The following is a 25647-nucleotide window of genomic DNA, read 5'->3' on the forward strand; positions in this document are numbered from 1 at the left end:
AGCCAGCACAGCGGCAAGCATCATTGAGAGCCACAGAAAACCAGGCATTTACAGGGCTCAAAGGGCCTTTAACCTAAACAGGTCTAGTTGCTGTGGCCCACCTGAAAACGGTTTACTAGCTGGCCTTCACTGAATTGGCTTTGGGGTGGGTTTCCAGTTTACCTGTTTGTCTCCCTCTGGCGTGATGTGAATTTCACAGGAAGCAATCTGATAGCAGCTGTCAGAGATGTTCAGCCCTTCCAGGTGGCTTGCCATAGCCTGACTGATGCAGCCAGGTGAGCCTGGGGAACTGCGATGGCAGGAGAAGGGACTATTCCCTTTCTTTAGGCTGGGAGCCATAAGGAATTGCTCATTCTCATTTTATAGGATGTCTTGGAAAGATGATCACAGAGGGAATGGGCACACAACAGCTACTTCCTTATGTCAAGTTGGGAGACGTCAAGTCAAAACACACTCAGCCCACGCTTTCTGTAAATATTTAACCATCCAGAATGGCAAACACTGCTTTATGGCATGTCATAAATGATACTGTACTAAGACGGAACCATTTCATGATGGGTCTAGAGTAACAAAGACAACAACTGGAGATCTCCTTGGTGGAAAAGAACATGACAATGAGAATGCTTTGGGCAGACACATTCCTTCAGGGAGGGCCAAGGCAAAAGCCAAGCCGCCCAGCCGAGGCGTTTCCCCTGGGGAACTCTGCTCACGGTATTAAGTGTGGTATGTTTGCAAGAGCCTAAACGGCTGAGACTCAGGAAGGCTATCCTGCAATAGGGACGGGGCTGAGGTGCCAAGAGCAGAATTTTCCGAAACTGGAGCCAAGATCAATTGTAACAATGGCCAAGAGAGGAAAACAGAGGCCGAGAGGGGCAGCTGGCTTCTCAGAGGATGAAAACAGACAAAGCCTCTAGAAACAAGGGAGGACTATAGAAGCGGTTACCCTGGAGATCAGTTCAGGATCTGTAGCAGATAGGAAACCCAATAGGGTATTGGTCACAAACTGGCCTGACAAGATTCCGGAAAATGGAAATTTGCTCTCAAAAATTTCTCACCAACTACCTTCCAACCCCACCCCTAATCTGCTTTTTTAGGAAAGGAGGATTGTACCAGAAAACAAGTCAGCCTTGGTTGTACTCAGATGCCAGAGAGAAAGGAAAAGGGAGGGAGGGAGAAAAAGGGAAGGAAAGAGGGAGGGAGGAAGGACGGAGGAGGAGGGAGGGGGAGGAAGAGGGAGGGAGAGAGAATGAGAATGGATACATCCGAAGTAAGACTAGAACGAAAACTACTTGAGAGCCTGGATGGATTCATCCCAAATCCTGTAACCTGCGCCCCGCGGCACCCGTTGCCCGGGACACTGCCACTGTCAGGGTTCGGAAATGAGGACAGAACAAGAGTGAAAATCTAAGTCCCATTCAGAACAATCTACCTTGTTGTGCCCTCCTGAAAAGTTAAAAAGGCAGAAAACTAGTTTTATCTGTAAGAAAATGTTTATTCTTTTGAACCCCACAGGAAAAAAAAAAAAAAAGGAATGCAGCCAAGACCAAGTATTTAACCAAAATAGTGTCCCAAAAGGCAGCAAAATGGGGGAAACCTCAACACAAAGTCAGTGACAATTTTCCATGTTTTTGCGCAAAGATGAAAAAAATCTGTGACAATTCTGAGTAACACTTTCATGGTGACAATTACACAAGATGATTCAAAAATGCAAAATGGCAGCAACATGCATACCTGGCTAAAGCTAGAAGGTTTTAATCCCAAAATAAGATCAGTGATTAAAAGGAAGATTCTTTTTAACACTTCTATTTTGCTGACTTGCTTGTCCTACTTAATTTGCTTTAAATGAGACGTACATGCCAATTAACAGGAAATTTTAGAAGAACTATGTCCTTCCAGAATCCATGGCAAGGAAGCCAAACCATTCTATTTGGTTTCTTAATTTTCCTAGGTTCCAAATACAATTTTGCTTTGCCCCTCCCTCTCCCAGCCCCTCCCTCCACCCACTCCCTGATTCTTAAACACTTCCAAAGGTTGCCAGTGCAAACACTTTTCTACCAATGTATAATATACACTTGAGACTGAAATCTTTGTGCAGAGTTTTGAGTTTTAAACTCTTTAAAAAAAAAACAAAACAACAAACCTTCCTTGGCACAAGAGCTGAGGAATTGTCAAGTTTCTTTTAAATCGTCAAACACAAGATGACGAAAAGTGGAAAGCACAGTTAAAGGAAATTTTAAAAAAATAAAACAAAACAAAACCTAGAACTGCAGCTTTTATTAGCCGGCATTGCAGTCTCTCGAACACAAACACCGCCCAGCTCCCCTTCCCAGGGTGCTTGCCTCAAGACAAGTCCAGAACACTGTGGTGCTTTCAATGAAAGGAAACAGAAGGTGTGGCTGAAGTGGTAACACACAGCCCAGCTACCCACCAGTTCTACAGCAGGATCCGTAGTGAGCTTGATACAGAGAGAAAGGTAGATGATGGTAAAGGGGGAAATTGTTTAAAATCAAGTTTCCTCTTGAAATGTCTTTTCCCAAGGCACTGTGAACAAGACTGCTGCTAGCAATTTTCTAGGACTAAACACACCGATGGGAAGATACACATTTCAGACTCAACCCCTGTTACATTCTCACAGCTGGTCTCATCACCTGAGTCTCTCCCCTCGGCTGAAATGACACTCCTTGAATTTGTCTGGTCCTTGGAGGGGTAATCAACTTTTGTTTTCTGTAATTTTAGTAATCATCTTCTTTAATGCAGCTATAGCATCAAAGCTGTGTTAGGTTATTTAAACCTTTCACGCTAAAAACTAAGTTTTCATTGTCATCCCATGTGAATCCAATGTGCAGGTTTTGCTTGCTGATTTAAGAACAAAACAAAAAAAATAAAGGGTTGAGAAGGAAAAACTCTGCTTTTTTTTTTTTCTTCAAGAGGAAACTGTAAGAATACATAAAAGGCAAAATTGGCTACTTGAAATCCAAGAATGGTTTTAATGTATTGGCCGAGAAAAATAAACTGCAAAGTTCTGTGAGGTCTTCTAAAAACTTACAAGAAAAACTGGTGGGCAGTTCTAATCAGACTTGGATGTTATCTTTTCCCCCCTTTTTAAAAACGACAACATATACAGTCCCACAAAATACAATATAAACTTTTTTTAATCTTGACTGCCAGAGACGCTCCTTTGCGATGCCTTCTGATAACCAAAGCCTGGACAAAACACACTGCTGGCCTTCATTTCTTCAGGGGCTGGTAAACAGAGGCATTGGGATCGAGTCCAGAGGGGCTGGTCTCCACAAATTTGGAAGAGTAGTGTGGGGAAACGGGGCTCAAGGGGCTGGTGGCAGCACTGTATGTTATGCTGGGCATGACGGCCATGACTTCGGCTATCTTCTGTTTTAGGTCCTTGATTTCCTGGTCTTTCTGAAGAATTTGTCCTGGAAGATCAAAGACCCACCATTAGTGAGAAGGGAGGGCTCACCCAACACAATGCCCTCTTGGGCCCATCGATCCCAAATGGATTCAACTCCAGCTTTGATGGTTTGTAAGGGGAGACACACTTTTCCTGTAATGTGCCAAACAGTAAATACTTAAGCACTGTGAGCCACATACTGTCCTTGTCGTTTTTTGTTTTTTTTTTTTAAACCATAGAAAACTGCAAAAACCATTCTTAGCCCACGGGTGGTACAAGAAAAGGTGGCAGGCCAGATGTGGCCTACAGGTCATGGTGTCAAGAGGAACTGCGTTTAGGTAGGTGTGACGAAGCAAAGAGCTCAATCTCCAGGAACCACATTTTCAGCTCGGCAGTCACCAGGGCAGCCGAAGAGGGTGCTGCTTTTGAACTAGGGCTCTACCTCTTGCGCGGAAACATTTTTCTGGGAGGATGGACTATCTCTGAGTATCAGACCAAGGAATCCAACCAGCTCCTGCCTGCCGCAGGGCCGCTTCCCTTTCTGTGCTTCTCCCATGCTCTCTGTGTTAACTCGTGAGGCTTCTGTTTCTACTCCCTCACAAAGCTTTCCCTGCTCCTTCCATCTAAATCACACCCTACCCCCAGCCCCCAACTCCTCCATTCTCAACACACCCTAAACTTTCCTTTCTGTCACTTTATTCTTTGTAATAATGATAATAATTACAATAGCTAACACGTATGTGCCAGGCACTGTTCTAAGTGCTTACAAAGACTAACTCATTTATTTATCACAACAACCCTATCAGGTGGGAATTATCATCATCATCATCCATTTTATAGATGAGGAAACCGGGGCACAGAGAGGTTGAGTGACAGAGCTGGGATTCAAAACGATGCAGTTTGGCTCTAGAGTCTGCACTCCCGCCGGCTGCATTCTTCTGTCTCCGGTGAGTGTTCATTTGGGTGATGATTTGTGTCCATCATCTCTCCACTGGCCCGTGAGCTCCATGAGGGCTGAGACTGTCTCCCCGCTTTTGTCCTTGCCAAATCCCTAGTGCCCAGCCCAGTGGAAAGCTGAGGCCCTGCAAGGTATGCATCTTGCCCAAAGTCATTCAGTTATTAATGACTGAGCAGGATTTAAACCCAGGACCACTTTGTTCCAAAGCCCATGCAATTTCCATCATGCTTTGATGCTCCCTGCTCTATTAGGGGAAGGACACTTAGGAGCAGCCCTTCAGAAATTTAAATGCTGAAAAAAGAAAGAGATTGTATTTGAGTTGCACTCACTTTGAGTCCTACAGAAGACGGTAATATATTTAAAATGTAAGAGAGCGTGGTGGCTTATTTTAAAAAATGATATAGTAGATGAAAGCCATTTTGGAACCAAGATGAATCAAATGATATAGAAAGTAGGAAGGAGAAACCCAACAAGGGGCTTGATTTAAATTATAAAGTTGGGTTCTTATTAGAATATTCCAAGCATGAGCATGACAGTGGAGGGGAGTAGTGGGGAAGGCGGCAGCAAAGAGCCACCCCCCTCTGGCTTCCTTCATGTCCCCTCAGCTTCAAGTAAGCATCAAATATCCTCCCCTTCCCTTTGAACGAAGTAAGCCTCAGATGAATAAAATACCTAATGACATCTGATATATGAGCCACTGTATCTTTTTTCCATGAAGATTTAAGTTTGATTTCTTTAATCAGTAACGTACAAACATTCCCAGAGCTTTGGAAAAGACAGTTCTCTTTGCTTTACGAGAATTTCTGGGCCAACAAGGAAGCATAATCTGTGCTGGGAAGCCAAGCTCCCCTCGGCTACTCTGAGACCCAGGTGCTGCTTCACTCCAGGAGACAACCTCTTTCAAGTCTGCAAATCCAAGTAAAAGGGATGAGGCAGAGAGAGGGTAGCTACTTCTCAGGGAGCTGAGCCAGGCAGGCAAAACACCAGCGTATGGTCAGAAGTTTGGCTTTAAAGCAGGATTCCCAAGAACCTTCTTTTTAAATGCCTTTCCCTGAGTCCACAGATTCATAAGCCTGATTCTCAACCCCTTCTCTTCTTGCTCTGCTACTGCCATCCCAAGCCACTCCTATGGCTTCACTGACTTCTCACAACTTCTACATCCCACCCCCAACCCCGGGGTTCTGGCCTTTTCTCTGGGGTTTAGGCCCCAAATTCCCACTGACTGATGAAGATCTTTCAGCCCAGTGTCCGGTAGGCAACTCCAGATCAAAGCATCCCAAAGCAAACTCATTCTCTCTTCTCATTCCTTAATCTGTTTTGTTCTTCTTCCATGGTTCCAGCAACCCTGTTGGAACACATCACCCCCTTCCTCCTGAAAATCTAGGGGATACATCCTCTAGTACAGCTTCATTCACGGTCCTACTAATCTCCTACTCTCTTCTTCCATGTCCCCCAGCTAGAGGCCACTGGACTGCTTACCTGGACATTCTCAACACTGTCCTTCCTTTGCTTAAACGCCATTCCCTCAGGTAACAATGTTCTTCCCTGCCATTCTCTGCTCTCAGAATTCATCCTTCAAAGTCCACTCAATGGTCCCTCCCTTATGAAGCCACCCTGATCTCTCCTCTGGCCTTTCAAGCTATCTGCCTCTACCTAGTGGCAGCAGGCCTTGTGCGTGGCTTCCCCTAGTGCAGCACTTCTCACAGCGTCCATGTTGTCCTCACGCTAATACTAAGACATTTATCCGCCTTCTTCACGTGCATTCCCTCATGAGCCTAAGTGGAGTCTTCCAGGAGCAACATGGCAAGTGAAATTACAATAGACTGAATGTAGAAACAAGAGACGAGAATTGAAATATCTTCTATTAAGCCAGAAATTAAAGAGATTTGCTAAATGTAAAACAATACCACCTTTCTCACTAAATTTTTTTTGTTTTGAGAAATAGTTATTTTCATAAAATGTTATGTTAACAAGTAATATGTTTATTACGTTATTTTTTAAATGAATTAATATATGTTTTAGGTTTTAATTTCTAATACATCAATATTGGTAGACATAATTCACTTGAAAAACACCTCCCTTGGGGTACTCAATAATTTTAAGAGTGTAAAGGGGTCCCTAAGACCAAAAAGTTTGAGCACAACTACCTTAGCGGATCCCCAGCTAGACTATGTCTTGTTCGTCTTTGTCTCCCCTTCACCTTCTAGTAAAATGCTTTACGCAGAGCAAGTGTGAACGCTCTGTAAGTACCTGCTGAAATATTCTTTTCCTTCTATTAAGTCAACTGTTTGAAAATTTTTTTCAGTAATCTATTGGTGGCTTATCAATTTCTTGAACAAAATCTAAATTTATTTTCATCAGGTCATGTCAGGCCTCTGTTCAGAAGCTTTCCAAAGTTTCCCATGTCACTCAGAGTAAAGTCCAAAGTTCTTTCCATAGGCTGCAAAGTTTGGCAGAATGTGGCTCCTGCTACTTTTGACCCTAAAAACTCTCCCCGTCACTCAGGCTGCAGCCCCAGTGGCCACGACACATGTGCTTTTCCCCTAGAGACTTACACGGCTCACTCAGTCTCTTCCTCTCAGTCTCTGTTCAAATGCTACCTATTCAAAGGTTCTTCCATGTCCTCCATGTCAAACCAGCAGCCCTACACACACACACAGCCTGCATCACCACTGCTTTATTTTCTTCACTGCACCCATCAGATCTTATATATTTGCTTGTTACTGTCTGTCCCCTTAGGGATTTGCACAGTGCCTGGCACATAGTAAGTCTCAGTAATATCTGCCGAGGGAATAGCCTGCTCTCCAGACTTTCCTCCCTCCACTCCCTCATCTGCGACCTTTGCTCCAGCAAAGCAGAGCCAGCTGCCGCTCTGAACACATCACGCCCTCCTAGCTTCCCTGGCCTTGCTCGAGCTGTTTCTTCTGTTCAGATGCCTCTCTACCTCTCACCGCCACTACACCGCTTCTTCACTGGGCTAACCCCTTCTCATCATTCAAGACCCAGCTCAGACATCAGCTCCCCTGAGAAAAAGCCCTCTCTAACTCTCCAGACTGGCTGAGTCCCTGCCTCTCTATGTTCCCACGGGCCCTGTACATCCTGTTACATCAGCATCTTTTGGTGACTCTGCAGTTCTCTATTTATTTCTTCTACGACACTCTGAGCTCCTTGAGCAGAGAAACTCATACTCCTCCCTGTGTGCCCTGCACTTGGTATGTTCTCATCTCAAAATATGTCTGCAGAATGAATTAATGTGATGATTCCTAGATGTCCATGGTGGGCACTTATCAAACCACTTGGAGAGGAAACGGAAGTGCCTTTGGTTCCAGCTCTAAGGGAGCTCTGCTCTCCGTGTCCCCAGGCATTCTCAGCCATGCCACGTGACCTGGGCTGTTCTCCTACCTTGGGCAATCTCGAGCTGTCGCTTTGCATCCCCCAGTGCGGAGAACAGGTCCAGCTTGATTCTTGTCTCTGCGCTCAGGCTGTTCTCCAGGTGCTGCGTTTTATCTTGCATGGCTGAGAGGGCTGACATTAACACCTCAGTGTCCTTCTCATTTTCCTTATACTTCCGAAGCTCCTATCAATATCATCAAAGCAGCAATGTTACAAGATAGTTTTGGCATCGATGTCTACAAATTAGCCTGAAATCACAAATAAAATCCCACTATTATTGACCTGGCCCCTAGAACACAGAATTCTGGTGTTTCATGGGTTTAGACCTCGCCCCTTAGAGGGAGTGCAAAGTGTATTTATACAGTGATGTGCACATACAAAAACGATGATTGTATTGGGCTGCTTTGAGATAACTGTGGACTCTGTCTCCATATAAAACATTTCCGGGCTTCCCTGGTGGCGCAGTGGTTAAGAATCCGCCTGCCATTGCAGGGGACACGGGTTTGAGCCCTGGTCCGGGAAGATCCCACATGCCGCGGAGCAACTAAGCCTGTGCACCACAGCTACTGAGGCTACGCTCTAGAGCCCGGGAGCCACAACTACTGAGCCCGTGTGCCACAACTACTGAAGCCTGTCCACCTAGAGCCCATGCCCCACAACAAGAGAAGCCACCGCAAGGAGAAGCCCGCGCACTACAACAAAGAGTAGCCGCAACGAAGACCCAACACAGCCAAAAATAAATAAATTAAATAAATTAATTAAAACAATATATATATATAAAACACTTTCTTACAATCCTAATTCAGAACCACAAAGAACTGTTTCCCTGCTGCCAGCTGCAAATGTTGCTGTAATGCTGTAGTCAAATGTGCCAAAACTCTACTCTCAACCTACACTAAAAATTGTAAAAATGTTAATTATTTTGACAGGGTATACTGCAAAATAAGCCCACTTAAAACATCAGATAATGTAGCCTATATATATGTGTGTGTGTGTGCGCGCGCGCACGCGCGTGTGTGTATATATATACATATATACATATGCTGATATTTAATTTTTCTCATTTTAAGAGAGAAATCGAAACTTATTATAGTCAATTAAAAAATACTTAAAAGTTCAGAGAAGAAAATAAAAATCACCCAAAATCCCAACGCTGCAAAAAATTTGGTATTTTCTTTGTCTTTTTTAAGTATATGTGTATCTTTCAGCATAATTGAAATCAAACTATACGTACAATTTTTTAAAAACATATAATCTCAACTGTTCTTTGAAAATGCAATTTTTATTGGCTGTTTAATATTCCTACATGTATATGTACCATAATTTATTAAACAAATCTCCCATTGTTAAGATTATTTCCAATTTTTTTTTGCATTTATATACCACTATGATGAACGTCTCTGTATATCAATCATCGGTGAGACTTTTAAATGTTTACCTTAAGGCTGGAGTCTGAGGAAAATATTTTTAAAAAACACGTCGTGACCTTTTCCAGAAAGTTACACTTCCACCAGCAACATACGAGGCCTATTTCATTGTATCCTCACCCAGGTTGATATTACCATTTAAAAATTCTTTGCTGATTTCACAAGAGATAAGTGATATCCAATTTTAATCTATCTGTCTTTGGTGATAGATGAGGATATATTCTTACATTGTTATCAGTCATTTATATTTCTTCTGTGAATTATCTGTTCATATAGTTTGCCTACTTTCTGTGTATTTGAGCTTTTCTTAGCAATCTTTATGAGCTATTTACATATTGAGAGTATTAATTCCTTTTTTATCATATTTGTTGCAATATCTGTACCCTCCCCAATTGACTTTTTCATTTTTTTTTTCACTTTGTGATTTAAAACAAAATGGTTTCTTTCCCTGCGTTCAACTCTTCCTCTGGAATTTATTTTTGTGTGGTGTGAGATGAGCATCTCATTTTATTTTTTCCCATTGTCTAGCTGTTCCTCAGCCTTTCACTGACTAACCCTTGCTGTTCCATCCATTGTTTTTTTTTTTTCTTTAAATAAATTTATTTATTTATTTTTGGCTGCAATGGGTCTTTGTTGCTGTGCGCGGGCTTTCTCTAGTTGCGGCAAGTGGCGGCTACTCTTCATTGTGGTGTGCGGGCTTCTCATTGCGGCGGCTTCTCTTGTTGCAGAGCATGGGCTCTAGGCATCGCAGGCTTCAGTAGTTGTGGCACACGGGCTCAGTAGTTGTGGCGCACGGGCTTAGTTGCTCGGCGGCATGTGGGATCTTCCTGGACCAGGGCTTGAACCCGTGTCCCCTGCATTGGCAGGCGGATTCTTAACCACAGCGCCACCAGGGAAGCCCTCCATCCATTTCTGATGCCACCTTCACTGAACACTAATTTAGACTTTGTCTCTGGGTCATCTATTCTACCCCACTGACCTGCCACTAATTTCTTATGGGCTCCATATGACTCAAATTACTGTAACTTTACAACTTATGACATTAGCCTTAAACAGCCCTTTGAAGACCCAACGCCACCAAATACTTGGCTAAGGTACACACAGCCCCAAAACTGGCTATGTCCACAGCACTGGCAGCTTTCGTCCCCATGCACTGCCTGGAGTGGCCATCTGTGAAGCTCAGAGCCATCCAGAATGGTCAATTCCCTGGCGATGGACAGAGAATTAGGGCTAAGAAGAGGCGTATACGTTCCAAAGCACACTAATCTGGCTTATAACCTGAAAAAGTGGAATGAATCTCCCGTAAGTCAAATTCTGGTATAAAACATGTCAAGGACCATTAACATTTCTGGCTTGTCTTAGAATCCAGATAAACTAAATATGACTTGAATGAGCTGGACAGGCGAGAGCTTCTTTTGGTCATACAGAGATTTTCAGATGCAATGGGGTTTGGCCTGTATCAGAAGGCACCATCTCCACATGGAAGCACAGAGCACCAACCTAACACGGAAGAGGAATTCAAGCGCGATGAAGTCTGTTTTTCCTCCTTTACCTGAACTTTCAGTTCTAGTTCTCTGATCTGGTCTTCTTTCACCTTCATGTCCATTGTGAGCTTCTTGCCCTCTGCTTCTAATTCTCTGATCCGATTCCGTAAGGTTTCGGTGCACTCTCCCCTTATGAAAAAGAAGAGAAGGGAAAAAGAGGATTTAAAAGACTACAGGTCTAACTATATTGCAGGATTGATGTTTTTCTTATACTCCACAGAGTCAGATTTTAGCTTTTGGCTCAGTCTGCTCATTCTCTCTGTTCTTTATAATTTCAAAAATGATCTAAAATAATTATTAATTGGGTGTTTAATATGAGCCAGGTGCCAAGCTAGGTACTTTACCCATACTTCCTTCTTTACTGGGGTAGGGTTTATTATCCTATTTTCCAGAGAAGAAAACTGAAGCTACTTAGATATAATACTAGTTCAAGGTCACGCAGCTTTTAGGTCACAGAACTGGGATAAGAACTGAGGTTTTTCTACCTTGCCAATCCAGCAAGCTTCCCATCAGGCCATATGACTTGAGACAATGCACACAAGCTGAGCAAGAGAGAACCAGACGTGTGCTGTCTCCAGCAGGGGGCAGTGAGTTAAAAAACATTTTCACTTTTGAGGGACTGTGCACTGGGAACGTCACCTTTCTTTAGTCATGAAGTTTGACAAGACTGGAGTAAACAGAAAAAGAAGGGAGCAGCATTAGGTTGCTTCTCAGGGGTATAATAAGGACAAACTTAAAAAGATGATGGCAATGGCCAGTCCAAAGCTGGTGAACTGTTTAGGTTTCAGAAACAGCCTGGTGGAGAAGGTAGGTGTCCTTTGCCTATGAAAAGGAAGGCCCAGTGAGAGACTAAAGCCTTGAGATATACTTAAGAATAAAAACAGCCTCTACATAAATGATGGAAAACAAGGACCATCCAAGGATAAGACCAAAGGCAATAAGCTTAACCAAAAGCAAAAGAAATTAAGGGTAGAGACTGAAATCAATGTACTGATTCTCAGGCATAAGAGACACTAAACAATATGGTTAAGAAACTGTCATATCCTCCTCAGGGATTTTTTAAGAAAGAGTAACTGCTGGATGAGTTAAGGAGAGCACAAGCCACACCAGATGACTGTTCAGGAAAATCTCCTGCAAGTGTAAGTGCTTCAGGAACGCTCACAAATCTTTAAATGAGTGAACAAACAACCCCCCCACCCCCCGACATCCTAAGCAGGTTAGTAAAGGGTCTTGTGAATCTGTATAGATGCTATTGGGCCAAGTTAGCTCAGCCATCTGCGGTACAGAGTCTGCTGGGGGAAGGCAGGATCACGCAGGAGAAAGAGTTCTCTCTCCCACTGCTATTTCCTAAAAGGTGAAATGATGGTTCACCAATTATTCTACAAATGCCAGAACCCAAAAGAAGGCTATTAACATGCCAAATACAAAAAAGCAAAAAGTAGAATTATATCACATAGACACAAATTTAGGGATAGAAACTTAAAATTAAATAAATAATAATTTACCCTCACCCTGCATCTGTAAACCCATAACTGACCCCCACTATGCAGATGAACTTCACCAGTCAAAAAAACAAAGAAAAAAGAAAAAGTGAAGTAGAAGCCAAAAAGAGAGAGAGACAGAAAGAAAGAAAAAGAGGCTCTTAACTCTCTTCCCCATCTTTTCCAGGTCATTTGACAGTTTGCTGATGTCCAACAAAGACATGAGCAGTCAGTACACAGTGCTTGAGGGACCAAGATTTTATCTTTCTTCCATTTTAAGATTAAAAACACCAGAAACACACAACTAAGAGTAGAGCATAATGATAGTTCTATAAAGGGAACAAAAGTCCAGACTGGTTCCCTCAAAGCATTTAGTAATTATCAGTCTTACAGAAAGTGGCTGGAAACCCCTTTTTGAGCAGCATTTTGCCTCCCAGGTGTGGGAGGCATGGAGATTCCCTCATCCCACTTTATACAGCAGGTCACTGAGGGATGAAGTAGTCATGACAGCATGAGCTTGCACAGATGGGGTTTAAACCAGCTAATAAAACAGTACTTAAAAGCAATCCATCCATGCATGATTGTGTATTTCCAGTCCTGCCCAAGGCATCAAATTCCCATTCTCAGTTCAAGGAAAGCCAACCTTGGATTAAGCACTCAGGTGACATCAACATACCTAGACGCAGCAGCAAATGCAACAGCCCGGGCAGCAGTAGCTTCTTCTAACTTCTTCCTTTTTTTCTCCTCCATTAACTGCTTTTCTACAAAACTTCGGGCTTCCTGCTCAGCTTTTAGCTTCTTCTCCAACTGGCTGATATTCTGCTTATCTTTTTGCTTCATTTGCACAGCATTATGTAACCTATATGGAAATGATTGTCATACAAAGTTTTACAATTAGAAACGTCCAATATAAACCCTGGAGAAACATGGCTCCTCTTTATCATTTTGAGGCCAAAGTAAACAGGAGATTTGAACAGCAAATCATAAATGTCAATTCCCAGAGTGTCCAGGGAAAATACATTGTCATTATTATTTAACAATTCCTAAACGCCCATAAACAAGCTGCCTTACAAGATACAGAATTGGACCTAGCCTCTGCTTAATTAATGTAAGTGATCTACAGAAGGTAATCCAGAAAATAGGATAAAACAAGTTTCTATCAGAGGAAAAGATAACTGTAGAACTAATTCTAGTGCCCCAAAGCACCTTGAAAGAACTTCAGTCTGAGACCAAGGAAGAGCTGAACCAGATCCATTGAAACTGAGGTAAAGGGTGGGAGGGGAAGGTCTTTCTCTGCCTGAATACAATATGCTGCAGCCTACTGCAGCCTTTCCTTTCCAGCTGGGAGATGTTTTCTCAGAGTATCCCAAAATAGATCTTGTAGTTAGAATCACAGGATGCTTAATTTCAGATAAAAATTTCAGCCATATTCCCTTCCCTGCTACTACCACCCCCAGCTTTACGTATCAATATAAGGTGAGTTTCTCTCAATATATCAATGTAAGGTAAGATGTTCTCTATGTAATAATGCTAGAGCCATCAAATACATACGTGAATCAGAAGCAATGGAAAGGTTATTTGCCTATAATGCTCTAGCTTTTGAGCTACATTCCCTGAAAATGATGAAGGACTGCTCTTTCAAGGAAAAGCCCAGAAAGCTCGGCACCTATAATAGTAATCACTACCCCAGACACACATTGCTTAGAGATTAAAAAAAAGACAGACCCACATTGAGTCAAGAAGTAATTCCAGAATGAATTAATGGAAAGCATAAAAGAATTCATGCAGAAGAGCTAGCTTTTTGTCTGCGTCTTCAAATAAAATCAAAGTTCAACATCATTTTTTAGCTCCAGAAATCAAAGTAGATAGAGTCTAATCCTCTGGAAATTTTCACTCAAGGGAACAAGAGTTTCAAATTGTGGCAGAAATACTTCTTGTCAATTTTACTCATATTGTCACAAAAGCTCAATAACTATTTTAAACTAAGAGAAGTTATTAAATGAGAGAAGACAGAATAGTAATATTAATAAACCGTTTTGTTGCAATGAAATTTTTATAGATTTTATAACATGTTGAATATCTGGTCCTACATTAAATATTTTAAACATTTTGTTTAAAAAAAAACCCTCTGCTAGATCCCTTTGTCGTCATGAGCCTTGTGCTCCAATCCCTGGAAACAAGAGCAATGCGAGGCTGCTTGACTCACGGCCAGAGGCCCACAAGGTGCACATACTTGTTCTGCAGCAGCTCATTCTCTTGCCGGAGCTGGCCCATTTCTGAGCGGATCCCTCGCTCGGTGCTCGAGAGGGAGCTGATCTGACTGCGGAGCTCCTGTTCCACTTGCCTGCTGGCCTGCAGGTCGGCCTTTAACTTTTTAATGTCTTGTTCCAGCCTAGGAGAAGGAGAAACACAGCATCTTCATCACTGAGAGGCCACCCCCGGGGCTCTGCGGGAGACCCTGGCTGAAGTCCCTGACTGCTGGGTGGCTGGTGAAGCACCCTGCCAGCAGCTCCCGACATCAACGCAACTCCCGTCTGCAATCAGCCTTTGAATCAGTGCTTCTGCCTGGGTCTCCCCCTTCCCACCAGAGGGTAACTTTTGATTCCTCCCAAATATCTGTGAACACTGACAGGTGAAGATGGTGCCTGTGAGTATCTGAGCTGCTAATAAAGGAGGAGGGGAAGGCAGAGGGAGGGTGCCTGAAGGGCATGGTCCCCTCCCCACTGGTGAATTCCCCATGCCCCTCAGCAAGGGAGATATGCTAATAACAACCAGCTCAGGACCCACATGCTTTGAGACATCCTGATAGATCAGAATCTACTGTCTGAGATTCCCTCCCACCATGGGCCTAGAAGAAAACAGTGTCTGAGACGGCCTCCTGAAACTGCTAGCATCCTTGATAAATGATGTTCACACTTGTGGTGACTGTGACAGAAGAGCTCACTAGACTCAACAACAATGAAAAAAGGAACAAATTACATGATCTACAAATCATAAGAAAACTCAATCTGTGAAATGAAGCTTCTCTTTTCAATTCCTTACTCCTGTTCCATCTATTTTCTTTAATGCAGTAATAGTTTCACTTTAAGTGATATGTATTGGGGAACTATTATATGCACATGTAGGACTGAAAAGGGTCAACAAAGAATATAAAGTTAAGCCCCCTTCTTCATGAGAGGACTTTACAATTTCACTAGAGGCCAATAAACAGACATTTAAAATGATTAAACCATAATACAGGAAGGCCATGGTTAAAAACATGCTAAAGGGAGTAACTAATATTTAATGAGAACTTACATGCCAGGCACTGTTCCACAGGTTTTAATGGTATGAACGCATTTAATCTGTACAACTATGAGCTAAGTTGAATAACCTTGGCAATTATTAGTCCCATTTTTACAGATGAAGAAATCTAGATTCAGGAAAGGTTCCAGCCCAAGGTCACACAGGCAGCCTAGCTCTAGAGAGCCTAGCTCTCTTCTCCAGCAGGCCAAACTGTGGCTCTATCAGCCACAGCATGGCATGGGGAGAAGTGTCACATGAGTTTTGAGGAGAGAAGATGGGAAATGAGTTGGGCCTCGAAAGTTGGGCAGGATTTGGAGAAGTAGAAGGGGAGGACAAGGCATTCTAAACAAGGGGAAAACATGCTCAAAAGCTCAAAGGTAGCAACAGCCACAGGCATTTGGAGGCAGAGCAATCAGTCTGGCCTCTGAGGAAGGCTTGTACTCTGGGAACAGGGTGAGAAAGGACAGAAGGGACCTGGCAGATTAGACCATGGAGAACGGCACTGAAGTTCAGGCCAAGGATGACTGCCAGGTGAGACTCAGAAGACACCTTTTCCTACAAACTTACAGTAGGCAAAAGTCAGTTAGCCCTGAAGAGACTCTTGTGCATTTCACTAATCCAACATACCAACAGAACCAAGAATTCTGCAGGGCAACGGTGATCTCTCCTTCGAACTGCCAGGTCCATAGACTAGGTCCTTACAGATATGTTTTAGGAAGCACTAAATTCCCAGGGCCCATCCATCACAGTGATCAACACTTACTAAATACATATATCGGTTGCCTGGCATTCCTTAGAAAACCAAAGAGCAGCTTTATTTACCTGTCTTACCTTTAGCCAATTGAAGCAAAATCTCAAAACCAAAAAGTCATGAAACATCAATGGTTACCTCCCAGGCCCAGTAGCCAGTCCCCCTGTCCAGTGCCTGGGAACACAGACTAGAGACTTTGTGTTCCAGAAGAGCTGCCGGGTCTCCTGACACAGCTCGCTCCCCTGGGAAGCGTCACAAATGGACATCATGCCACACTTTCCCTATTGCCAGGGTTATTCCAGTTGAATGTACTCCCGGAACTGCTCTAAACAATTACCGACTGGCATTTATACCATCCCCACACCGTCACTCATTCACCCGAAGTTACCCAAGGGATATTTTCTAAAACAGGTCGATGCTGTCAGGTTATCCTCATTAAGAAGTTTGGCTGAAAAATGTGTTAGGTAATTTATCTTTTTTGAGAAGTCAGTTTCACAGCCTGAGGATTGCATTTTTAGTAAAAAGGATGAGCTTTAAGAAGGGACTAGGGACTTAGCATGGTTTAGAAACGGGGTATAGGATCAGGATTCTCGACTCAGCTCTGGTGCCAGCTCTGCAACCCTGGACAAGGCATATAACCTTTCAGGACTCAGTTTCCCCATCTGAGGCAAACGATCTCTAAAGTTCCTCCCAGCTTGGTCTAGGATTTCTCGGCCTGACACACTTACCACTGGCTGTTGATCTGCTCCTTCAGATTAGCAACCTAAGCTGTATCATATGCAGAGGCCCAGGAATCAAGTTCCACACAACCAGCCACTGGGGTAAAGCATGTGCCGCAGTTGGGAATGAAAGAAAAAGTAAATCTGCGAAGTCTAGATGTTAAGAATTTTGAAGTTATTACTTTTTTAGAGTTTTTAACCTATAAAAGCCAAATTTCCTACCATGAACTAAGAGTAACAATTTCTGAATGAAACTTTAGAGTTCCTTGAAAAATGTAAAAAAACCAAGGGGTTAAGTGCAGTTAGGAGAGCAAAATGTGCAAAAATATCAAGAGTGTAACTTCTGGAGACCGCAGAACACTAAACAATATTTTTTGTATGTAGAACTATGAAAATTTTATCAAAGACATATAGCAGCACAATACAAGAAAAATAAAGTGACATGGTTACAAGGGTGTGTTCACTTTTTGAAAATTCATAAGTTGTACACTTAAGATTTGAGCACTTTTGTGGATGTGTTATACTTCAATAAAAAGCTTATTTTCAAAAATTAAACAACTTAAGTTCACAAGGCACAGAATTAAGATGCTCCAGGATTTTCATAACTGTTGCCATTAGTTCTGTAAAACTCTGAATGACTGTTTTCCAAACAGTTGCAGCAAACCTGTTAGTTAACACAGCATTCCTCAGTTTAAGAAACACTGGTCTATAGGAAACTGCGTAACAACATGTAAGATAACTTAATGTGCTAAATGGTAAATTCTCAGTAATTTTTAAAATTTATTAGGGGAAATTTTTCATTGTCTCTCTGCAGAAAGCATTAATTTAGTGTTGAACATTCACTATATTTTAAATCTTAACTGAGGTAGGTGGTAAAATGATTTATAACCCCTTATTGGATTTATGTTTTTATTGCAAAAGTGATACCCAGTCAAAATAAAAAACTGCATACAACAGAAAAGTATAAAGAATAAACATGTAAATAACTCATAATCCTTTCATCCAGACAGAACCACTATTTGCATTTGGTTTACTTCATTTCTGTATGTCTTTTTCTTTCTCTTTCTTAACACATGTAAACATTTTTCATATTGCTGAGAGAGTATTACATGTATAGTTTACATATCTTAAGCACCTTTTCACACTATTAGAAACTTTTCACAAACAACTTAATTGCTGCATAATATTACACTGCACAGATGTACTGTACTACCAATCTCTGCATATGCTCAATAAAAAAATGTATACATGAGTTTTTAAAGAATTACATGAATTAGTAAGTTGAACTGACATTTATTAGACAGATAACTACTACTTGTCATAATGGTAAACTTAACCCTTTTGTGCTGAAGGTCAGTACTTACTAGGTAAAATGCAGATATATAATTTATTGCTGTGAAACACCAAGAAGTACTGATTAAATGGTGTTAAGAGGTTAATGCAAAATCTTCAAATGTATTCATGAGATTTTATTAAAATGTCTATAGTTGCAACCTAAATTTGAAGCACGTGGCCAGGAAGAAAATGAGGCAGAAGTAATAGTTTATAACCCTTAAAACTAATTTCAGTAAACAGGAATCAAAAGAAAGGAGGAAAAAATTTCATCTCCAAGCTCAAACCCATTTATCAGAACTAAATCCTACTCTCCTCCCTACACAGTAGAAGATTAAGGGATAAAAGAGAACTTTCCTCCAGCAGAACTATAAACTCATCCAAAAAAGAGAAATAATGGGTCAGACAGATCTTAACCAAACTTTGGTAAGGCTTCAGCAGGAAATAAGTGTTCCCTCCTTGCCCAACTCCCGTGGCGCTAGTCACCCTTACGAAGGCTGCCCAGTAGTGCTGCCACTTGGGATACAGACAGGGCCCACAGCAAAGCTGGAGTCTATGTGTCCAATAAAAAAAAAAAGGTCATGAAGAACCTAGTGGCAAGACGGGAATAAAGACACAGACCTACTAGAGAATGGACCTGAGGATATGGGGAGGGGGAAGGGTAAGATGTGACAAAGTGAGAGAGTGGCATGGACATATATACACTACCAAACGTAAAATAGATAGCTAGTGGGAAGCAACCGCATAGCACAGGGAGATGAGCTCTGTGCTTTGTGACCACCTAGAGGGGTGGAATAGGGAGGGTGGGAGGGAGGGAGATGCAAGAGGGAAGAGATATGGGAACATATGTATATGTATAACTGATTCACTTTGTTATAAAGCAGAAACTAACACACTACTGTAAAGCAATTATACTCCAATAAAGATGTTAAAAAAAAAAAAGTCTATTTGGGCCCAATCAGACAAGCCAGGGGTCTAATCAACTCAGAATGTTACCTGCTAGGTCCAGGCACCTTTCCGAGCCACTTTACCGATAAAATTTTAAATCAACTTCTAAACTTGTAAGCTACCTCTAAACTCCAGCAGAGCACCTAACTCACAAGCAAGAGGTGGGGCCACTGGAGCAGCCGAACGTTCCTCAGGGGTCCACTCGCCGGCCCAGCTGACTTCAGAGCAAAACTGCCAAGTTGAGGAACGCTCTTACCCACTCCAAACCTCAACTCTACCTCATCTCCTCCCTCATTCCACCCAACTAAGGTAAGCTATAATGTAAATGGTTGATAATTATTTAATTTTAAGGGAAAAAGTCACATTTTAATAAGGGGTAATTTCCTAGCTGACCAAAAGAATGAAGCTCAAACCTGAGTCTTTCAAGGCAGGCTAAGTAGGAAAAATATCTATGAGCATCTTGAAGCACACCTGGTAGTAAAACAAAGTACAGTATTCAAGTGTCAGCTTTTAGTTGAAAGAGGTATTGTTAAGTATCTGAAAAGGTAGGGAGATATTTATGTCTAAGTGTTTGTAATCCTTATCTTTGTGAATTACTTGAATTACAGCCACAGTGCTATGACTTCAATGAAAGTTTAAAAGTCTCCAATGTGTAGAGCCAGTACCTTCATGTTTTTATAAAGCCTGAGGCTTTATGAGGCCTGACTGAGAACACAGAAGAACTTTAAGACTTTGGGGCAGGAAATTTCCCCAGGAAGCAAGTCCTGCAAAAAAGAGGGAGACCTTTTCTCAGCCAGGACTTCGCCTACGGATGACTCCATACCCATTCCAGAAAATGACCTAAGTGTATATTTCTATGGGTCGCCAGCTTGACCCCATGAGGCCGTCAGGAAGATGAGGAGCCTCCGCTCTGCTGGTTATCTCTGAGCTCTAAGAAGCTGTGACAGAGATGCTGTAGGCCTTGCACGACAACACAGAACTTAAGAGTGCTGCTTACTACGTAAGAAAAGGGGCTTCAGAAGGTCACCTTCAAACGATACAGCCAAGACTGAAAGATGAGTTTTCTTCACAAACCCATCATACCAGCCAAAACAACCCACTCCTTGTTTCCAGACATCTTCTGCCTTTCATTATACCACCCCCCTCCCTCCTGGAGGAATGGCCTCCAATTTTCAAATCTCACTCATTCGAGACCCAGTTAAAAAATAAAAACAAAAACCAAACTCTCCACCATGAGGTGCTGATTTCTAAGGGCCCAAAGTTCCCTCTCCTTCTGAAATCTGAAAGCCCTTACTGTTGGTGTTTCTGGTTTGGCACTAAACCATTTCCCTGTGCTGTTTTTAAATTTGTTTTGGTTTTTAATATTTTCCTGTGTATATATCTTATTTCTAAAAAGCCTATAAGTTCTCTGAAGCCAGGGACTGGCGGTGCTCTAAAATTAGAAGCTGGAAGTGTATTTCTAAAGTTTCTTCCAACCCTTCCAAGACCATGTCTCTAACCCTCGTTCTGTGTCCATTTCTTCAGTGCTTAGATTAGAACAGGGTCAGCGTTATGATATATGAGGCTCTGGAAACAACCTATCTACAGCAGGCCGCCAGATTTTTAGTTTAAATAGTGGCTGAAGGAGACAGGGGTAAAGGGGCATTTGCTTATCAGGAAGGCAGGTGCACATGAAAAGACTGAATGAAGAGCAACTGCTTTATCTCGCTAAGTACCTAATTCCATTAGGAGATCCCCTGGCATACGTTAATCATACAAGACAAGACTTGTTTAGGGACCACACAGCTGTCTATGCAGGAAACTGAGCTCATAAATCAAAGCTGTGTCCCCAGAAGAAATACTGTTTACCCTCTCTACCAACTCCTTCCCTTCCCCCCTTTCCAGGTCATTCACCCTGACAGGCTGGGTAGCATGGGTCATTCACATAAAAACACGAATGTCTCTCATCTTAAGTGAGGCCTACACTGACTTGAAGCTGCTCTAGTATATTCTATAAACCACAACTTTGGAAATAAGGAAATGAAGCTGCCTCAGGTCTCACTGTGGTTACTACAATTGCTTACCAGGCACAAGTATCCAAAAATAAGCAACAGCCTGATGACCTGATTGCTAGGTGAAACCATAATACAAAGTACCTTATGTCTCTGCTCCCTAATCTGTCAAACACATTCATTTTCATTAAGGAACACAGAGACAGGAAAGGAAATCTAGAGGATTTCACTGGCCATTCACAGAATAGGAAACTGACTTCTTGAAGCCTTTTAAGAATAAAGCTATGGGTGCCATGAACTAGTATTTTTAATGAGGTCCTTAAAGGATGTGGTCAGATATGATACTCTGTATCAAAAAAGTCTTTAAAATGTTCATATCTGTTAATACATCATCCCTCTCCCACACTGGAGATACACTCAAAGATTTGTGTAAAAGTGTGTTTGTTGCAGCATTATTTATAATAAGAAAAAAAAAAGCAGGAGCACAAATATTCAACAGAAGAGTGGCTAAATAAATTGTATATTCATGTGTCTGACTGACATGCCACCATTAAAAAACCACTGGGGTCTTCCCTGGTGGCGCAGTGGTTAAGAATCCGCCTGCCAATGCTGGGGACATGGGTTCGAGCGCTGGTCCGGGAAGATCCCACATGCTGCGGAGCAACTAAGCCTGTGCACCACAATTACTGAGCCTGCGAGCCACAACTACTGAGCCCGCATGCCACAACTACTGAAACCCGCGTGCCTAGAGCCCACGCTCCAAAACAAGAGAAGCCACTGCGATGAGAAGCCCATGCACCGCAACGAAGAGTAGCCCCCGCTTGCCGCAACCAGAGAAAGCCCACGTGGAGCAACAAAGACCCAACACAGCCAAAAAAATAAATAAATTAATTAAAAAAAAAAAAACCACTGAGGAAGAATATTCAATGACATGGGAGAATGTTCATGATACAGTCAGTGAAAAAGACAATTACAAAACATTATACATAGTATGAGCTTCGTTTTGTGAAAAGAATATGTATGTATGCAAGAGAAAAAAAGACTGAGAGGATACACATTAAGATAGTGGCCACCTCTTCTTTATTCTCAAAGTTGGAAGTAATCAACAGCTATAACTTATTTTTAACGTTTTAATTATCATTTTATGATTGGGAGAAAAGTTATTTTAAAAGAGGAAGCTGTTAATTTGCTTTCCATGGCTTTTCAACATTCGCTGTTACTCTTACATTTGCCCATGTCACAGGCCAGTTTCAGAATAATCTGAAAGCCTTAGGGAAAACCCAACTCTTTTACTTCCTAAACTTTTTAGGTCACTCCAAGGAAGGGGAACTTAATTTTCTGAAGTAGAAGACGACTCAGTTCCTAAATCTACATCAACTACCTGTACTTCCCATTCATCAGTTCCTATCAAAGCAATAGTTTGTCTAAATCTAGATTCTAGAGCTGCAGTTTACCACCCTGCCCTGGCTCCCTGTAAAAGAAGAGAGCAGGCACTGCTCTGACATCAGCCTTGACAGTATACACACGTTACAGCGGATGGTGCTGGGAGGTCCAGATTCTAAACTGGCTGGTCTGTGAAATCTGCGAATAACCAGTGTCTATGTCCCCTGTTTCGGTGTATTTTATGCTCCAAGAACACGGCAGAAAAACACCTTGGTGTGGAGTAAGTCACCTGTCTTAGACACAGGAGGCCTCTATACCGTATGGTTTGAGGAACACCAGAGACCCAAACTACCCTTCTTATCATAAGGCTGTCCCCTCTCCTTCTAAGTGGTCTGAAGGCCTCACGGTCAGGCGTGAGGATGCAACAAAAAAGGTGGCAGTCTTTGACTCTGGAGGGGCACTGTCAACAGGTGCATGTTTTCCAGGAGCAAATGGAACTCAAGGACAGGAGAAGGCAAAAAGGTCCCATTAATACACGGCAGATCAGTTCATGGGAATTACCAGATTGCCCCTAACTACAAGTCCTTCCTGCAGGAGTCCAGTTTTTGACTGGTGGGGTCAGTGGGCGATGGAACAAAATACAAGAATAACAGGAAGGGTCAGGTGCAGAGGTTACAGACTGGTGAGCCAATCCGGCCCATGAACATGTTTTGTTTCACTCTCCCCCACATGATGTAAAAATAAATGTTGTGGAACTGTGAGATTTCACATAAAGACACGTATTTTGGCATCTCCTCTGAATATCAGAAGATTTAGCAACACTGGGCCTGCAACACAGCAGGCCCCCACAGCAACACCTGGCTGGGCCGTCTGGAAGGGCATGTGCTTCCCAACTCCCACGTGCCGGGTGCAGTACTGAGTACGAACGATGCCAACCCCGGCCCCCTGCTCACGCCTGTGCCCTGCCTCGCTCCTGTACGTGCCGGAGTCTGCAACACCCTCTCTAGAGCCAGGGGGACAGTAAGGGCAGTGGTCCCTTCCAGTTCATTATACTGTTTCTGTTTCAAATCTGTTACAACACTCTACCAAGAAAGGTGAAACGTACCTTACGAGAGAGAGGAGTTGTCGTTCTTTCCATAAAAAAGAAACTAAAACTTGCTTTAATTCTGAGAGTCCCAGCTGACTAGAAAAGAGGTCTAAGAGATCCCAGAGAGATTTGCACAGACTGAAGTATACCCACACTGGCGGTCAAAGTACTCAAATAGCCAGTTTCTAAATGATAGCGTGAGTAACATTTAAAGAATACAGTTCCTTTTCCTTGGAGTCCCGCCCCTTCAGGGAATCCACCCCTAATTCCCTTAGCTGGAAATCTCAGTTCGTTATGTGCCAGCAGGGGTACTGACTCAGAATTTAACACAACATTTTATAGTAGTTCCTTCTGAATTCTAGGGAGGAAACTTTCTAGCTGGCTAATCAGAAATCCCTGTTGTTAGAATAAACTCTCAGTACTCAACATAAAAATGTTTCTAATGTGGATTCCCCCCACCAAATAATTTGTGTTATTTCATAATTTATCCATACAACATAGATAATGATCTTTTTTGATCACCTGGATATGCAGACATTAAGTAAACTGCTGGCTTAATTCATTAATGCCTAGCTTCTAAAGTGCTGCTTGGTTTTGAAGTCACAAAATAGGCTTGCTTAAGTATAAAATTATCATGCTTCTATTACCACATTTATATACCAGAATATTATAGTTTTAAATCACTGCAATGGTTAAAATAAATTCAAACTATATTATGAATTAATATAATAAACAAAGCTAACCAAATAAAACCTACAGGTACCTTAAAAATTATGAACATGGCAGAAAATGAAAATAAATCAGGTCCAACAATGTATATCTGCTCAGAAACAATGCTAGACTAATATAAATCAAAAACATGTTTCCATGGGGCTTCCCTGGTGACGCAGTGGTTGAGAATCTGCCTGCCAATGCAGGGGACATGGGTTCGAGCCCTGGTCTGGGAAGATCCCACATGCCGCGGAGCAACTAGGCCCGTGAGCCACAACTACTGAGCCTGCGCGTCCGGAGCCTGTGCCCCGCAACAAGAGAGGCCACGACAGTGAAAGGCCCGCGCACTGAGATGAAGAATGGCCCCCCGCTTGCCACAACTAGAGAAAGCCCTCGCATAGAAACGAAGGCCCAACACAGCCAAAAAATTAAAATAAATAAATAAATAAGTCAGGAGCACTTTAAAAAAAAAAGCAAATTAAAAACATGTTTCCACAGAGACACTGAACTTACTAATAAATAGAAATATGGCTCTACTACTTTTTTTTTCACTTAATAATTTCCAAATAATTTATTTTCACTTAATAATTTCCAAATAATTTAGTAGCAGCTATATCCAACATATTTAATCTAATTCTTTCTGAAATGTCATGTATTTTTACTAAATTTTACCTCTCAGCTAGTAATGATACTGTTACAAATAAATGGTCAAATGCACCTGTGGAAGCGGAAAGGCCTACTTTGGCAGCCACCACTCACGAGGAGAGCGTCAGGCAAGTCACCGTGCAGCACAGGTTGTCAATGCAGGTGACAGGTAGCACACGTAGGGAAAGCAGCCAGGGTAAAGCCCCAAAGCCCCAGTCACTGTCTCCCAAGGTCAGATTTTCTTCCACAAACTATTCCTGACACACAGCAAAATGTATTCAAATGCAAAAGAAAACAAACAAATATACCATTTTCTCTCTGGCACCAGAGATGACATACAAGCAGTCAATGCATTTTCTAACCAGGGGGATTTCCTTGGAGGGAAGGTTGGAAACATGAGATCTAAGCTCTCTCTCCAGCTACCACAAAGACAAAGAGAATGGCTAGAGCTAAGGGGGAAGAGAGAAGGCAAGACCCAGCAGGAAAGACGAATAAGACAAGGCAAACTGAGATTCCCTCCGAGTTCTTGGCTGACGTGTGGCTTGTGCCTAGGTTCCTTGGCCCTGAGGAACAACCAACCCACTGG

General features: G+C 42.4%; 1 protein-coding gene across 3 annotated transcripts in view; it reads right to left on the reverse strand.

Moving 5' to 3' along the window:
- Positions 1-2259: 2259 nt before the first annotated feature.
- MACO1 (macoilin 1) overlaps positions 2260-25647 on the reverse strand; it is a 55723-nt gene continuing 32335 nt past the window's right edge. For 2 of the 3 annotated variants that reach the window (XM_082423105.1, XM_082423103.1), the window contains 5 exons: positions 14443-14601; positions 12886-13068; positions 10737-10857; positions 7767-7941; positions 2260-3431 (listed from right to left, as the gene is read on the reverse strand). In XM_082423105.1, the coding sequence (XP_082279231.1) occupies positions 3229-3431; positions 7767-7941; positions 10737-10857; positions 12886-13068; positions 14443-14601 (841 nt within the window). In that variant the 3' untranslated portion in view covers positions 2260-3228. Of the gene's footprint in view, positions 3432-7766; positions 8006-10736; positions 10858-12885; positions 13069-14442; positions 14602-25647 lie in introns of those variants that run through there. The other variant, XM_082423104.1, reaches the window with a different exon arrangement.

Source organism: Balaenoptera physalus (genome assembly GCF_965194825.1).
Source record: "Balaenoptera physalus genome assembly, chromosome: 1".
Classification (NCBI taxonomy): Eukaryota; Metazoa; Chordata; class Mammalia; order Artiodactyla; family Balaenopteridae; genus Balaenoptera; species Balaenoptera physalus.